At 38.9% G+C, this 16,634-nt stretch overlaps 1 protein-coding gene across 2 annotated transcripts in view; it reads left to right on the forward strand.

Moving 5' to 3' along the window:
- Positions 1-16,634, forward strand: part of cacna1ia (calcium voltage-gated channel subunit alpha1 Ia) — a 242,043-nt gene that overhangs the window by 208,438 nt on the left and 16,971 nt on the right. For both annotated transcript variants that reach the window (XM_077541159.1, XM_077541150.1), the window contains one exon: positions 10,950-11,372. In XM_077541159.1, coding sequence (XP_077397285.1) covers positions 10,950-11,372 — 423 coding nt within the window. The remainder of the gene's footprint in view (positions 1-10,949; positions 11,373-16,634) is intronic.

Raw genomic sequence — 16,634 nt, forward strand, 5'->3', positions numbered from 1 at the left:
ATTTGGATACCTATCAGCCTAAGACTTACAAAAAAGTTTCTAAAGCCATATGCTAAACCAAACAGGAAGTCTGCCATTTTGATTAACTTTGGTATTTGATACCATTTTTGGGGCCTTTTATAGGCGTCATATATTCTTTGGTACGTTTCATCTTAAGATATTTAAGATGAAAAGTTATTGAAATTTTTTATTTAGTCGCACGCCTTTGCTGTAGCGATGCATTGTTTGAAAAGAAAAATGTTTTTTATATGATTCAGCTAGATGTGTGAATATTGGGAGATCAGCCTAAGACTTACAAAAAAGTTTCTAAAGCCATATGCTAAACCAAACAGGAAGTCTGCCATTTTGATTAACTTTGGTATTTGTTGCCATTTTTGGGGCCTTTTATAGGCGTCATATATTCTTTGGCGCGTTTCATCTTAAGATATTTAAGATGAAAAGTTATTGAAATTTTTTATTTTGTTGCACGCCTTTGCTGTAGCGATGCATCGTTTGCAAAGAAAAATGTTTTTTATATGATTCAGCTAGATGTGTGAATATTGGGAGGCATACCTATCAGCCTAATACCTCCAAAAAGTATTCTATAGCCATGTGCCAATCCATTTTGATTTTAAATTGTGCATCATTTTTGGCCTTCCATGAAACTTTGCAAACACAAAGCATGTCTAAAACATTTACAATTTAGACGGTTTCCTATGAAACAGTACCCCAATATGCCAGTACCCCGACATGCAAATACCCCAACGTGGCCCGGGTTGCGAGGGCCCTTTATAGCTGCTCGCAGCTCTAGTTATTCTTATTATTATTCTTCTCCGCAAACAATCGCATTTTTGAGACACTAAACGTGACCGAAAACTCACCAAACTTTACACGCACATCAGGCCTGGCGAAAAATTTGATATTTTAAAGTCGCCATACATGATAACAGAAAAATGGCTCCTTAGCGCCCCCTACATAGGTTAAACGGATCCCTGTCCCGCTACGATTGTCCGACGGCTATGAAAATTGTGTGGCACCTGTAGCACATCCCAATGAACAAAAACCTCTTTGAAGTGTGTACCCTAAAATAGACAGAAAGTGAGGTATGAGTATTTAAATGTCCAATTTTTGCCAATTTTTGCACATTTACAGGGGTCATACTTTTGCCCGCTTCTCCTACACGGTTAACCCGATTGACTTCAAACTTGGGATGTACCATCTCAACACCTGGGACAACATCATTGTGAAAAATGAAAAGTTTTTGATATACTATATGACGGCGGCGGCGCATCAAATTTAGAGTTTAAAAATTCTTACTTCACGAGGCATTGCCGGTTGTACGTTTAATCTAGAGCTACGAAAATTGGTACACATATGTAACGGGCTATGACCTACAAAAAACTCTTTTTGAACCATATGCTAAACCTAACAGGAAGTCCACCATTTTGATTTATTTTGGAACGTGTTGCCATTTTTTTGGCCATTTCATTGGAGTCTTATTTTAACGAACTCCTCCTACAGTGTTTATCCGATCATCTTCAAACTTGGTGTGATTCATCTTAAGATGTTGAAGATGAAAAGTTATTGAAAGCTTTGTATTTCGTCGCACGCTGTTGTCATGGCATGCACTGTTTGCAAAGGAAAAAAAATATCCTTAAAGAAGCATTGCCAGTTGTACGAAGCAGCTAGAGCTACGAAAATTTGTAGACATATGTAACAGCCCAAGATGTACAAAAAAGTCTCCTGGTGCCCTGTGCTAAACCCAACAGGAAGTCCCCCAGGGGCCGGGCATCACATTTTGAGCTAAAAAAAACTCCTCTTTAACAAAGCATACCCGGCTGTACGTTTCACCTAGAGTTACCAAAATTTGTAGAGGTATATAACAGCCCTCGATTTACAAAAAACTCTTTTTGAACCATATGCTAAACCTAACAGGACGTCCGCCATTTTGATTTACTTTGGAATGTGTTGCCATTTTTTTTGGCCATTTCATAGGGGTCATATTTTAACAAACTCCTCCTACAGAGTTTATCCGATCATCTTCAAACTTGGTGTGATTCATCTTAAGATGTTGAAAATGAAAAGTTATTGAAAGTTTTTTATTTCGTCACATGCTGTTATCGTGGCATGCACTTTTTGCAAAGGAAAAAAATCCTTCTTAATGAAGCATTCCCAGTTGTACGAAGCAGCTAGAGCTATGAAAAATTGTAGACATATGTAACACCCCAGGATCTACAAAAATGTCTCTTGGTGCCATGTGCTAAACGCAACAGGAAGTCCCCCAGGGGCCGGGCATCACATTTTGAGCTAAAAAACTCCTCTTTAACTAAGCATTCCCGGTTGTACGTTTCACCTAGCGCTATGATAATTTGCAGGCATACATAAGAGCCCACGATGTACAAAAAAGTCTCTTGGAACCATGGGCTAAACCAAACAGGAAGTCCGCCATTTTGATTTATGATGGGATTTGTTGCCATTTTTTGTGGCCTTTTTCAGGGGTCATATTTTAACGAACCCCTCCTACAAAATTTATCCGACTGTCTTCAAACTTGGTATGTTTCATCTTAAGATGTTTAAGATGCAAAGTAATCGAAAGTTTTTTATTTTGTCACACGCTGTTGCCATAGCAATGCATGGGAATTGCACACCATATTTTGCGTTTTGATTAAACACCTAAAGCTATGATAATTTAGAGGCATACATAAGAGCCCACGATGTACAAAAAAAGTCTCTTGGAACCATGTGCTAAACCAAACAGGAAGTCCGCCATTTTGATTTACGTTGGGATTTGTAGCCATTTTTTTGTGGCCTTTTTTAGGGGTCATACTTTAACGAACTCCTCCAACAAAATTTATCCGACTGTCTTCAAACTTGGTGTGCTTCATCTTAAGATGTTTAAGATGCAAAGTTATCGAAAGTGTTTTATTTTGTCGCACGCCGTTGCCATAGCGGTGCATTGTTTGCCAAGTAAAATGCTGCTTTTTTTTTTTTTTTTTTTTCTAAACATGCGAAAACTCATGAAACTTTGCACACACATCAAACTTGCCATAAAAAATGAACATTTTAGAGAGTTTTTCTGCAATTTTCAATAAATGGCTCAATAGCGCCATCTCGACATTTTTATGAAGCTTTTGGAAATGAATGATTCAGCGAGATGTGAAAAAATTTGGATACCTATCAGCCTAAGACTTACAAAAAAGTTTCTAAAGCCATATGCTAAACCAAACAGGAAGTCTGCCATTTTGATGAACTTTGGTATTTGATGCCATTTTTGGGGCCTTTTATAGGCGTCATATATTCTTTGGTACGTTTCATCTTAAGATATTTAAGATGAAAAGTTATTGAAATTTTTTATTTTGTCGCACGCCTTTGCTGTAGCGATGCATTGTTTGAAAAGAAAAATGTTTTTTATATGATTCAGCTAGATGTGTGAATATTGGGAGATCAGCCTAAGACTTACAAAAAAGTCTCTAAAGCCATATGCTAAACCAAACAGGAAGTCTGCCATTTTGATTAACTTTGGTATTTGTTGCCATTTTTGGGGCCTTTTATAGGCGTCATATATTCTTTGGCGCGTTTCATCTTAAGATATTTAAGATGAAAAGTTATTGAAATTTTTTATTTTGTTGCACGCCTTTGCTGTAGCGATGCATTGTTTGCAAAGAAAAATGTTTTTTATATGATTCAGCTAGATGTGTGAATATTGGGAGGCATACCTATCAGCCAAATACCTCCAAAAAGTATTCTACGAAAATTTGTAGACATATGTAGCAGCCCACGATGTTTAAAAAAAGTCTCTTGGTATCAAGTGCTAAACCCAACTTCTTTTCTTGATAATTTGGAGGCATACATAAGAGCCCACGATGTACAAAAAAGGTCTCTTGTAACCATATGTTAAACCAAACAGGAAGTCTGACATTTTGATTTACTTTGGTATTTGTAGCCACTTTTTGGGGCCTTTTATAGGGGTCATATTTTCTGCAAAACTTATCACATCGTCTTCATTCTTTGGCATGTTTCATCTTAAGATATTTAAGATGAAAAGTTATTGAAATTTTTTATTTTGTCACATGCCTTTGCTTTAGGGATGCATTGTTTGCAAAGATTTTTTTTTTGAGAGTCTAAACACGGGGAAAAACTGACAAAACTGCACACAGATCAGATCTCTCATGAACATGAATATTTTATAATTTGTTGTGCAATTTGTAATAAATGGCTCAATAGCGTCGTCTAGATAGTTTTATGAAGTATATCCGATTATATGGTTCAGCTAGATGTGTGAGTATTGGGAGGCATACCTATCAGCCTAATACCTCCAAAAAGTATTCTATAGCCATGTGCCAATCCATTTTGATTTTAAATTGTGCATCATTTTTGGCCTTCCATGAAACTTTGCAAACACAAAGCATGTCTAAAACATTTACAATTTAGACGGTTTCCTATGAAACAGTACCCCAATATGCCAGTACCCCGACATGCAAATACCCCAACGTGGCCCGGGTTGCGAGGGCCCTTTATAGCTGCTCGCAGCTCTAGTTCTTCTTTTTATTTGTTATTATTCTTTTCCGCAAACAATCACATTTTTGAGACACTAAACGTGAACGAAAACTCACCAAACTTTACACACACGTCAGGCCTGGCGAAAAATTTGATATTTTAAAGTCGCCATAGGTGATAACAGAAAAATGGCTCCATAGCGCCACCTACATAGGTTAAACAGATCCCTGGCCCGCTACGATTGTCCGACGGCTATGAAAATTGTGTGGCACCTGTAGCACATCCAGATGAACAAAAACCTCTTTGATGTGTGTACCCTAAAATAGAAAGGAAGTGAGATATGAGTATTTAAATGTCCAATTTTGGCCAATTTTTGCACATTTACAGGGGTCATACTTTTGCCTGCTTCTCCTACACGGTTAATCCAATTGACTTCAAACTTGGGATGTACCATCTCAAGACCTGGGACAACACCATGGTAAAAAATCTAAAGTTTTCGACATACTATATGACGGCGGTGGGGCATCAAATTTAGAGTTTCAAAACTCTTACTAAACGTAGTATTGCCGGTTGTATGTTTAACCTAGAGCTACGAAAATTGGTACACATATGTAACAGACTATGACCTACAAAAAAGTCTGTTGGTGCCATATGCTAAACCCAACAGGAAGTCCGCCAGAGGCGGGGCATCAAATTTTGAGTTTCAAAATTCTTACTTAATGAAGCATTCCCGGCTGTACGTTTCACCTAGAGTTACCAAAATTTAAAGACATATGTAACAGCCCTCAAGGTACAAAAAACTCTTTTTGAACCATATGCTAAACCTAACAGAAAGTCCACCATTTTGATTTACTTTGGAACGTGTTCCCATTTTTTTGGCCATTTCATAGGGGTCCTATTTTAACGAACTCCTCTTACAGAGTTTATCCGATCATCTTCAAACTTGGTGTGATTCATCTTAAGATGTTGACGATGAAAAGTTATTGAAAGCTTTTTATTTCGTCGCACGCTGTTGTCGTGGCATGCACTGTTGGCAAAGGAAAAAAAAATCCTTCTTAATGCAGCGTTCCCAGTTGGACGAAGCAGCTCGAGCTACAAAAATTTGTAGACATATGTACACATTTGTCCACATATATATATTTACATATGCATGTAAAAAAATTATGTCAGGCTAAACTAAATGGTTGATTAGGCCCCACACATTTTCACCTTACCATACCCGGCCCTCTTTGCAAAAGGTTTGAACACTCCTGGCCTAAACCTAGGTGTATACTCAAACTATGCACGCACATAAAGCCTGGAACAAAATGTGTAATTTAGAGGGTTCTTGTTTTGTTTTTTGTATTCCTTATATTTCATGTCATTATACTTGACACACTATTTTTACTACTCACTGAATCAGTTATAAGAACATTTAATTGATACAATCCAATCACATCCTAGAGAATTGAAAACACATTCAATCATGAGGTTGTTAAGACACATTTACTTCTGTAGCACTTAACCACAAACAAGTTGCGACATCCCCTGATCTAACCCTCCCACCGGGCAAGGAAAAACTTTCAGGGGTCATATTTTAACGAACCCTTCCTACAAAATTTATCCGACTGTCTTCAAACTTGGTGTGTTTCATCTTAAGATGTTTAAGATGCAAAGTAATCGAAAGTTTTTTATTTTGTAACACGCTGTTGCCATAGCAATGCATTGTTTGTCAAGTGCTGCTTTTTTTTTTTTTATACACATGAAAACTCATGGAACTTTGCAAACACATCAGACTTGTCATGAACATGAATTTTCAGAGATTTATTGTGCAATTTGCAATAAATAGCGCCCTCTACACCTTTTTATGAAGCATTTCCGATTGTATGATTATGCTAGACCTACAAAAAAGTATTATGTAGCCATTTGCCAAACCAAAGAGGAAGTCCGCTATTTTGATTTTATTTTGGGAATTCTACATCATTTTTGGCCTTTTTCATTCAACTTTGCACAGACAAGGCATGGAAAAAACTAACATTTTAAATGGTCCTTGTTCCATGTAACAGTTGTCAAGTGCTGCTTTTTTTTTTTTTTATACACATGAAAACTCATGAAACTTTGCAAACATATCAGACTTGTCATGAACATGAATTTTCAGAGATTTATTGTGCAATTTGCAATAAATAGCGCCCTCTAGACATTTTTATGAAGCATTTCCGATTGTATGATTATGCTAGACCTACAAAAAAGTATTATGTAGCCATTTGCCAAACCAAAGAGGAAGTCCGCTATTTTGATTTTATTTTGGGAATTATACATAATTTTTGGCCTTCTTCATTAAACTTTGCACAGACAAGGCATGGAAAAAACTAACATTTTAAATGGTCCTTGTTCCATGTAACAGTACCCCAACGTGCCAGTACCCTGACGTGCAAGTAACCCAACGTTGTGCTCAATAGCGCCCTCTATGCATTTTTATGGAGCATTTCCAATTGTATGATTCAAGCGATACACAACTAAAGATGACTTGACCTAGATTTGTGAAAACTGGGAGGCATACCTATTAGCTTAAGACCTACAAAAAGTATTCTGTAGCCGTATGCTAAACCTAAAAGGAAGTCCGCCATTTTGAATTTATTTTGGGAATTGCGCACCATATTTTGCGTTTTGATTAAACTTTGCACACACAAGGCTTGTCAAAAACATTTTAGATGGTCCTTGTCCTATTTGACAGTACCCCAACGTGCCAGTACCCCGACGTGCAAGTACCCCAACGTGGCACGCCTTTGCTGTAGCGATGCATTGTTTGCAAAGAATTTTTTTTTTTATATGATTCAGCTAGATGTGTGAATATTGGGAGGCATACCTATCAGCCGAATACCTCGACAAAGCATTCCATAGCAATGTGAACAAACACAAAAAGAATGGCAAAACATTTACAATTTAGACGGTTTCTTATGAAACAGTACCCTAACGTGCCAGTACCCCGACGTGCAAATACCCCAACGTGGCACGGGTTGCGAGGGCCCTTTATAGCTGCTCGCAGCTCTAGTTATTCTTCTTCTTCTTCTTCTTTTTCTTTGTTATTATTCTTTTCCGCAAACAACCACATTTTTGAGGCACTAAACATGAACGAAAACTCACCAAACTTTACACGCAGATCGGGCCTGGCGAAAAATTTGATATTTTAAAGTCGCCATACATGATAACAGAAAAATGGCTCTGTAGCGCCACCTACATAGGTTTAACGGATCCCTGTCCCGCTACGATTGTCCTATAGCTACGAAAATTGTGTGGCACCTGTAGCACATCCAGATGAACAAAAACCTCTTTGATATGTGTACCCTAAAATAGACAGGAAGTGAGGTATGAGTATTTGAATGTCCAATTTTGGCCCATTTTTGCACATTTATAGGGGTCATACTTTTGCCCGCTTCTCCTACACGGTTAACCCGATTGACTTCAAACTTGGGCTGTACCATCTCAACACCTGGGACAACATCATGGTAAAAACTCTAAAGTTTTTGACATACTATATGACGGTGGCGGGGCATCAAATTTACAGTTTCAAAATTCTTACTTAACAAAGCATTGCCGGTGGTACGTTTAATTGAGAGCCACGAAAATTGGTACACATATGTAACAGACTATGATCTACAAAAAAGCCTGTTGGTGCCATATGCTAAACCTAACAGGAAGTCTGCCAGAGGCGAGGCATCAAATTTTGTGTTTCAAAATTCTTATTTAATGAAGCATTCCCGGCTGTACATTTCACCTAGAGTTACCAACATTTGAAGACATATGTAACAGCCCTCAAGGTACAAAAAAGTATTTTTGAACCATATGCTAAACCGAACAGGAAGTCCGCCATTTTGATTTACTTTGGAACGTGTTGCCATTTTTTGGGCCATTTCATAGGGGTCTTATTTTAACGAACTCCTCCTACAGAGTTTATCCGATCATCTCCAAACTTGGTGTGATTCATCTTAAAATGTTGAAAATGAAAAGTTATTGAAAGCTTTTTATTTCGTAGCACGCTGTTGCCGTGGCATGCACAGTTTGCAAAGGGAAAAATTCCCTCTTAATGAAGCATTCCCAGTTGTACGAAGCAGCTAGAGCTACGAAAATTTGGAGACAAATTTAACAGCCCACGATGTACAAAAAAGTCTCCTGGTGCCATGTGCTAAACCCAACAGGAAGTCCCGTAGGGGCCGGTCATCACATTTTGAGCTAAAAAACTCCTCTTTAACAAAGCATTCCCGGTTGTACGTTTCACCTAGCGCTATGATAATTTAGAGGCATACATAAGAGCCCACGATGTACAAAAAAAGTCTCTTGGAACCATCTGCTAAACCAAACAGGAAGTCCGCCATTTTGATTTACGTTGGGATTTGTGGCCATTTTTTGTAGCCATTTTTTGTAGCCATTTTTTGTGGCCTTTTTTAGGGGTCATATTTTAACGAACTCCTCCTACAAAATTTATCCGACTGTCTTCAAACTTGGTGTGCTTCATCTTAAGATGTTTAAGATACAAAGTTATCGAAAGTTATTTATTTTGTCGCACGCCGTTTCATGGCGATGCATTGTTTGCCAAGTAAAATGCTGCTTTTTTTTTTTTGGTCTAAACATGTGCAAAAACTCATGAAACTTTACACACACATCAGGCTTGTCATAAGCATGAATATTTTAGAGATTTCTTATTAAATTTGCAATAAATGCTTCAATAGCGCCCTCTAGACATTTTTATGAAGTCTTTCCGATTATATGATTCAGCTAGATGTGTGAATATTGGCAGGCATGCCTAATATATTCAAAAAGTATTCTATATAGCCATGTGCCAATCCATTTTGATTTTATTTTGTTAATTGTGCATCATTTTTGGCCTTTCCATGAAACTTTACAAACACAAAGCATGGCAAAAACGTTTAAAATTTAGATGGTTTCCTATTTGACAGTACCCCAACATGCCAGTACCATCCATCCATCCATTTTCTTGACCGCTTATTCCTCACAAGGGTCGCGGGGGCTGCTGGCGCCTATCTCAGCTGGCTCTGGGCAGTAGGCAGGGGACACCCTGGACTGGTTGCCAACCAATACATGCCAGTACCCCGACGTGCAAATACCCCAACGTGGCCCGGGTTGCGAGGGCCCTTTATAGCTGCTCGCAGCTCTAGTTATTATTGTTTTTTATTCCACCAGTTTTTGTCCTTCAGTTACTTCGACCTTTTTTGACAGATTCAAACCATTCCAACTTGGAACATGTTCCAAAAATTCTCGTTTCGTGGACTATTACTTTTCTAATTTCCAACTTTCACCGTTTGCTCACAATTCAACACTTTTCACCTCAAAAATACCCATTCATTTCAAATGAGACATTCAAAACTTTCACTCCCATTCACAAATCAAACTCATTCAATTCACCTTTGGATCAATTTTCAGCACTCCCCCATTTCTCACATAGCAAAAAGTCCACATTTTTCCTCAAAATATTGTATATTTTTCACCAACAACATTTCTTAGGGTAGGTGCTTGTGTTATGGTTCGGACTTAGGGTCGTTCACCTCATTGAATTCACCTTGTCATTCAATCTGATATATTTCACTGTGCAAAAACTTTCCCCATTCCATATAACTCTACATTTTTGACCCACAAATTCCACATTCATTTCCAATGACACATTCAACAATTTGTTCATTCTGTATTATTCAATGCATGCATTGTCACTAGTGTTGTTCCGATACCGTTTTTTTGCCCCCGATACCGATTCCGATACCCAGCTTTGCAGTATCGGCCGATACCGATAAGGTTTTTTTTCCTCAACATGAAAAAAAAAAAAAAAAAGCTGCCCTGCCATTGGTTCAGAGCATTCAAGGGCCAATAGGATATCATAGATCGGCATGCAGTGAGCATGTCACATATCAGTAAATGTCGTGCACGAGCAAGACACAAGATGCTGCATCCAAATTCCTATATTAGCTTTGGAATTCATGGTATCGGCATGTTACTTGTGAGTAGTCACCGATACCGATACCACTGTTTTAATGCAATATACCAGTATCGGTATCGGAACAACACTAATTTTCACCACTTCCCTTCAAGAACATTATACATTCTTCAATATAATTTCATTTCATTCCAAATCATTCAATACCATTTGACTTAAGTACATATTTTTCAATACCATTCAACCTTATTCAATATGGCTCCACAGGTTTCTATTGTTTCATTCACCATTTGAGCATTCACACGCAATTTTGCAAAAACTGCTTCATCTAGTTTCATATATATATATTTTAATTAAGCAGCCGATTGATCGGTTATTTTACTTTAATTCTGTCATATATCCGAATTAAAAAAAAATTAAAAAAAATCCATCTAGGTCAAACCCTAGTGTATAGTGTGTATATACAGATTGGTTGCTGAAATATTTTCCACAGAAAAAAAAAAAAAGTGGTCCACTGATCTTCATTCTCCTGTCCATCGTCTGTGTCCAGGACACATTGCGGGAGTGCCCACCAGACCACGCCACTGATGTGGATTACGCCTGCAATCCCAGCCTTCAGTTTATTTCGCCCATGTACTTTGTCTCCTTCGTGCTCACCGCCCAGTTCGTGCTCATCAATGTGGTGGTGGCCGTGCTGATGAAGCACCTGGACGACTCCAACAAGGAGGCCCAAGAGGAGGCGGAGATGGATGCAGAAATTGAGCTGGAGCTGGCCCAGGGCACCCTCTGTTGCATGGGCGCCCCCGGTTGTGGCGGCGGAGGAGTGGAGAAAGGCGCGGTCGCCGCCGGATCGGCCGCCGGTGCCGAGGGCTATCGGAAGGAGGGAGGAGGGCGAGGAGAGAGGGCTGCGGGAGGAAAGACGCCGTACAACGCCGCTGACTCCAACCGGCCGTTGTACTCACCAGCACATGAAGTGAGTCTCTCCCTGTGTGGGTGTGTGTGTCTGTGTGTGTGTCAATATCAAAACAGACACTTTTTTTATTGGCTAAAAAACATAGATATTTGAGTTGCTTCATTTATTGAAAGATGGTTAGGATCCTTTGAAATGTTAGGGTTAGCCAATTTGCACCTGATTGAATACAATCCACAAAGAGGCATCATTATTTTATGTACCTGTACAATGACCTTTGAAATTATTTTAAGATGGGAAGTCCTGATGTGGAAGACAAAAAGAGCAATAAGATTTATAACCAAAATAAAATGAAGATTTCCCTGCTTGTGTATTCTCCGTATATCTGCTCTAACGTAAACAAAACAAAATTGTGTATTGTGATTTGATTGATGTTGACAAGAACTTCCTTGTCTTTTTTTTTTTTCATCATATTGACAGCCATGTTTGATGGTTGTGCTCTTTTTTTTTTTTTTTTTTTTTTTTTTTTACAATATACTCCCCCCCCCCCTCTCTTGTATCTTAAAATTACATTTTATTCAAGCTTTCTGGGCTTGTCGTACATCTAGGATATGCTTCGGCGACCTTGATTCATAGACAATAGACATATTCCTATATTTACAGCATACATAGACTCATATATCCTGCACACAAATATAAGTTTCACCACTATCACCTTGCTGTTTATCAGCATCAAGTTGGCTAAGGTTCATTGAAGACTGGGTTGTCGGAGGTCACACATGCATTGCATGGATCAGTGCCCTAATTAGTCGCTTGCTTCTCAGAATGGAAGAGAAGCAACCTCTCAACATTACAGTAGCAGCTTCAGTTAGTTGACAATCGCTTGGCTGCACACAGGTGCATGCCTTGATGGACCCTCCCCCTCATTTTTACTCCAGTCTGATGCATTTCATTCATTTGGTGAGTTGCAAATGATTTCAACACACGTTCAGATGACTCATCGGCCGTCTTTCACCTTCACTTCAGACACGTGGAGCCATTTTTAGCTCAGCGTTGGCTGATAGAGGAGCATATTGCCGACCAGGGAAAACACACATCTCGCTAGCGGTCTCGAGTGATTTGCATTAAGGGATCTGTAATGTATTCAGTCGCAGGGTTTAGCGTGTGTTTGCGTGTGAGTGTGTGTGTTTAGTGAAGCAAGACTCAAATGAGCAAGTGGGCAGGTCTAACAGCGCCGCAAAATTGACATCGTGTAGAGTCATACTGAAGAACAAATGCATTGTGGCTGACTGTAGAGAAGAAAGAAACTGATTCCATCAATTTTGCATCCATAAGGAGATAGGAGATAAGATTAGGGAGTAGGGAAGTACGCCAAGCGGAGCCTCAAGAATGCTGATGCACTTTGAAACTATTTGGCTTGGAATACGAGGCTGCTTACTTAACGTAACTGCGGTCATGTGAGGTGCAGTAAGGGAGAAAATTGATCAATATCACTGTAACGTGCCTTTGGTGTCCTCATCAGAACCATCCAGTCATGAAAATGAAGCAGAATGTAACGGACTTCAATTGGTCAAACATTTGCACACATACCAGTGCAGGAAGTCTTTTGAAATTGTGTGTACGTGATGTTGGCATGTCTCGTACACAACTCTAACTACAGTGTGCGTGTAATACGTAAGTAAATGATACTGAATAAAAATATAAAATTAGCATTTTTTTTTTTGTCCACAGAAATTTATTTGATGAACCCCCCACTAATTGCATCAAACATTTTGCATATGTCCCAGAAATTGCTGTGTACCCTGTCACAAGAAGGTAACTGCTTTGTCAAGTGGAGATCTTCTTGCAGTTCCCTCTAAATGTACTTTGCAGGCACTTTGCAGAGTCTGTTGAATAAGGGAAGCCGCTTTGATTGACTGGGAATCCGGTTCCGCTGTGTTCACTCCCACAACAGCGCAAATTGCATTTCGAGTTGCGCTCGTCTATGAAAAAAACAAAAGAAAGAAAACTCCACCCATGCGCACGGTAAGACTGCACTTAGTGTGAAACTTGCACTGGGTACTAAAATAGGGCCCCTAATGTTTCCAGTGACATTACAACCTGGATTTTGTTTTTCTTCCGGGGAGGCTGAAAATATTGACATTTTTATTTCAGAATTTCCATCATATTATGTGTGTAGTCAGATGTCTCCAAGATTAACATGTCCACTCCGTCATATAGTGAACTCTCAATTGGTATTTCTTTGTATAATCTTTTCGAAATGTGGAAAATATTTGTTAAAAAGTACACAGTCAGCTTGACAATTGAATCATGTTACTAAGTGAAGGTCCACCATGTACCATGTGCTCATTAATTGCTATAATTGACCTTACCGTGGCACGCCCCTCCCCGCCCACATTGTGTGCCAAGTACCTATCTCCGATATTGTTCAGGCAAGAATAGTGAAACTGAACGGCGCTCTAATGCAAAAGTTGTCAGATCTTCCAAGTTCCTTGTGATTTCTCGGTCAGGTATTTTCAGGACGCCAATATTTCTCTTCGAAGCAAGCAAAGGGGGTTTTAAATGTTTTAGTGAAGGGTATCTTCACTCCCTCACCATGCAATTTTGCCCAAAAACAAAAGGAAATACGCATCGCTGTCTGCTGGTGCAGTTGTAAGGAAAAGTCCGACTCGCCTCACTCACTTCGACCGATTGTCGGCAAAACCGAAGTTTTTCGACATTCCCGTCAAGCAAAGTAAGATTGAATTGATATGACCTCATAGTTTCAATGTTTTGTTGACATTTATCGTAAATAGTAAGTCAACAAACGTGTGGACGGTTAGCTATCCGGAGCTATCGTTAGCCTTTGGCTAAAAACAACAAGTGAGAAAAATACCTTCGTGCAGCTGCAGACGTATTAGTTTCTGGTCATTTTGGAGGGAATCGACTGGTCGTGCGTGTGGTCCTCGACAAAGTTAGGTCCAGCACAGACATTTTTTGTAGTTGTTTGAGGGTTTAGTTAGGGAAGGTAATAATCCAGGACAGTGTCTTTCTTGTGTCTCCCTTACACAAGCCGTGACTACAGCAGGACGGCAAGACGCCCGTTAGTCGATCGCGATAACGGCTATCACTCTTACACAAACCGTGACTACAGCATTTAAATATTTTATAGATTTTTTTATTGGTTTTGAGCCAACAAGCAATGTGCTACTGGGGTCAGGATTGTTTTTGTTTGTCCCCAGCAAAACGCATGTATCGTCGCAGACATGACGTCTTGCGTCTTTATTGGTTTACTAGGTCATGCAGGCGCGGTTTACGGTAATTACGGTAATTACCCCCAAAAGATCCACCCTGCCAGCAAGCTCACGTACATTATTTGGCTGTGTGCATCTACATTGTCTGCCTGCAGTAAAGGTTTGTGGGCTTGACTAATATGGAATTCAAACAGCATAACATATTCCTAATACAATGAATAGCTAATTTTGAAAAAAATTCTCAAAGGCACCTTAAAGTGATATTGACTCGGGGGACCCCAAATCCCTTGCAATGACACTAGACTCAACTGTTTATAGGGTCAATGAAAATATGCTTCAGTTCTGATAAAACTGCATACATGTCAGCATTCATCGAATCTCTTTGCAGGCAGGAATTCTTTACAAACGCACGTCTCTTGTTGTTTTTATTACATCCAAACCGCAGCTTAACATGTCGACTTTATTTCCTCTGAGCAATCAGATTGATACGTTCCTCCACAGTCTAATCAGTTTCAAGTTTAGCAAGATGCATTTGTGAGACGACGTATGTGTAATCCTGTCAATTTAGCTACTTTACGAGATTAGGTTGATTGATTTGATCGGATTCGGCAATCTTCTCCCTTGCGCCATGTTAGTTATACAGCAAAGATTTGGCTGCAATGGAACACCTGATAGATATCAGGTAAAAAGAAAACAGTCAGAGTTCCACACACGTGCACACTGTTCGAAAGGGTTAAGGGAATAGGAGAGGAGAGATAATAGTTCAGGCAGTGACAGTCAGATAGAGGTTGTAATTAATTTCAGCTCTCTCTCTCTTTCTCTCTCCGTCTCTCAACTTCAACTCCCAGCAGACTATTGTTGTCCGGTAATACAGTTATTAATAGAGGCCAACACATAGGCCACCACAGTCAATCAAACATTATCTTTCTATCTAGCCACCTACACAGAATAGACTCTTGCAAATGTCTGGGTGATGTGTGCGGTGATGTGCGAGAGAACGCAGGGCAAAAGGAGACATTGTAGTATCATTGAATTTATTAATGTGGCTAGGGTTATATATTTAATAGTAAGGCCACAATGAAACGAACAAGGCAGTAGGATAATTACATAATGATAATTGCTAGGGGCAGAATGTTATGACAATAAATTCCAAATATTACTGGGACATTTTTTTTTTTTTTTTTTGCAACTGTGTCATGTTTTGTTTTGTCTTTTTTTTCATGAAATATATGGTATTTCCATGCCAAATCACCCTTCAAAAAAATCTGAAAATTATAACCAAGCATATTGAAATTTTAACGAAACTTGGTGTACTAGTTAATAGTGATAACACAACAGAACATCTCAAATTTTAGGTCAATTGAAGTAGGGGATTGGGAACAATAGCCCGCCACATTTTGACATATTCAGCAAAAAGGGACATGGCCGCCTTCGTTTGAAGCCTTGTATCTCTGGCTCTGCTGGGTCGATCTTCACAAAACAGATGTTGTTAGAAAACTGTTCGAAAAATAACTCCTCATCTGCAATCATGTTTGTAACCCTATGACCTTTTTTTTTTTCTCAGTTGACCTTGAAATTGGCCTTGGAATTGTTACTTTGGCAATTTTTTTCATGAACTGTAATATATTACATTCTATACAGCATGTAAAAGTTTCGTGAGAAGTAATTAATTTTGTTTTTGTTTAGCAGAAATAGGGATTCAAAGTATCCATACCCTCAGACTTTCAATGAACATAAAATGAATATTCAATGAATATTCAACGTTTAAAGCAACACAAGACATCACTTATTTTCCAGTATTGGATTAGGCATTGTATAAAGAACAAAAGTGCAAATATGTCTGGCATCTTATTCCCTGAATTTTCTTTTAAACTGATTAAATATCAAAATAAGAACATGCCATAGTGAAGGCCATTCTACTGGTCACATGATCGTGTTGACGTGTCCTGTGCATAAACGGAAGCCGCCTTCGATCATTTCAATGGGTGTTTTCTGACGTAATGGTCAAGGAAAAGACCCTCTTCAATCCCAAATACTGCGACCATTTTTGTCAGAGTAAAATCCTCAGCACATCCTGTTTCATGTCATTCTG

Source organism: Festucalex cinctus, chromosome 1 (genome assembly GCF_051991245.1).
Source record: "Festucalex cinctus isolate MCC-2025b chromosome 1, RoL_Fcin_1.0, whole genome shotgun sequence".
NCBI lineage: Eukaryota > Metazoa > Chordata > Actinopteri > Syngnathiformes > Syngnathidae > Festucalex > Festucalex cinctus.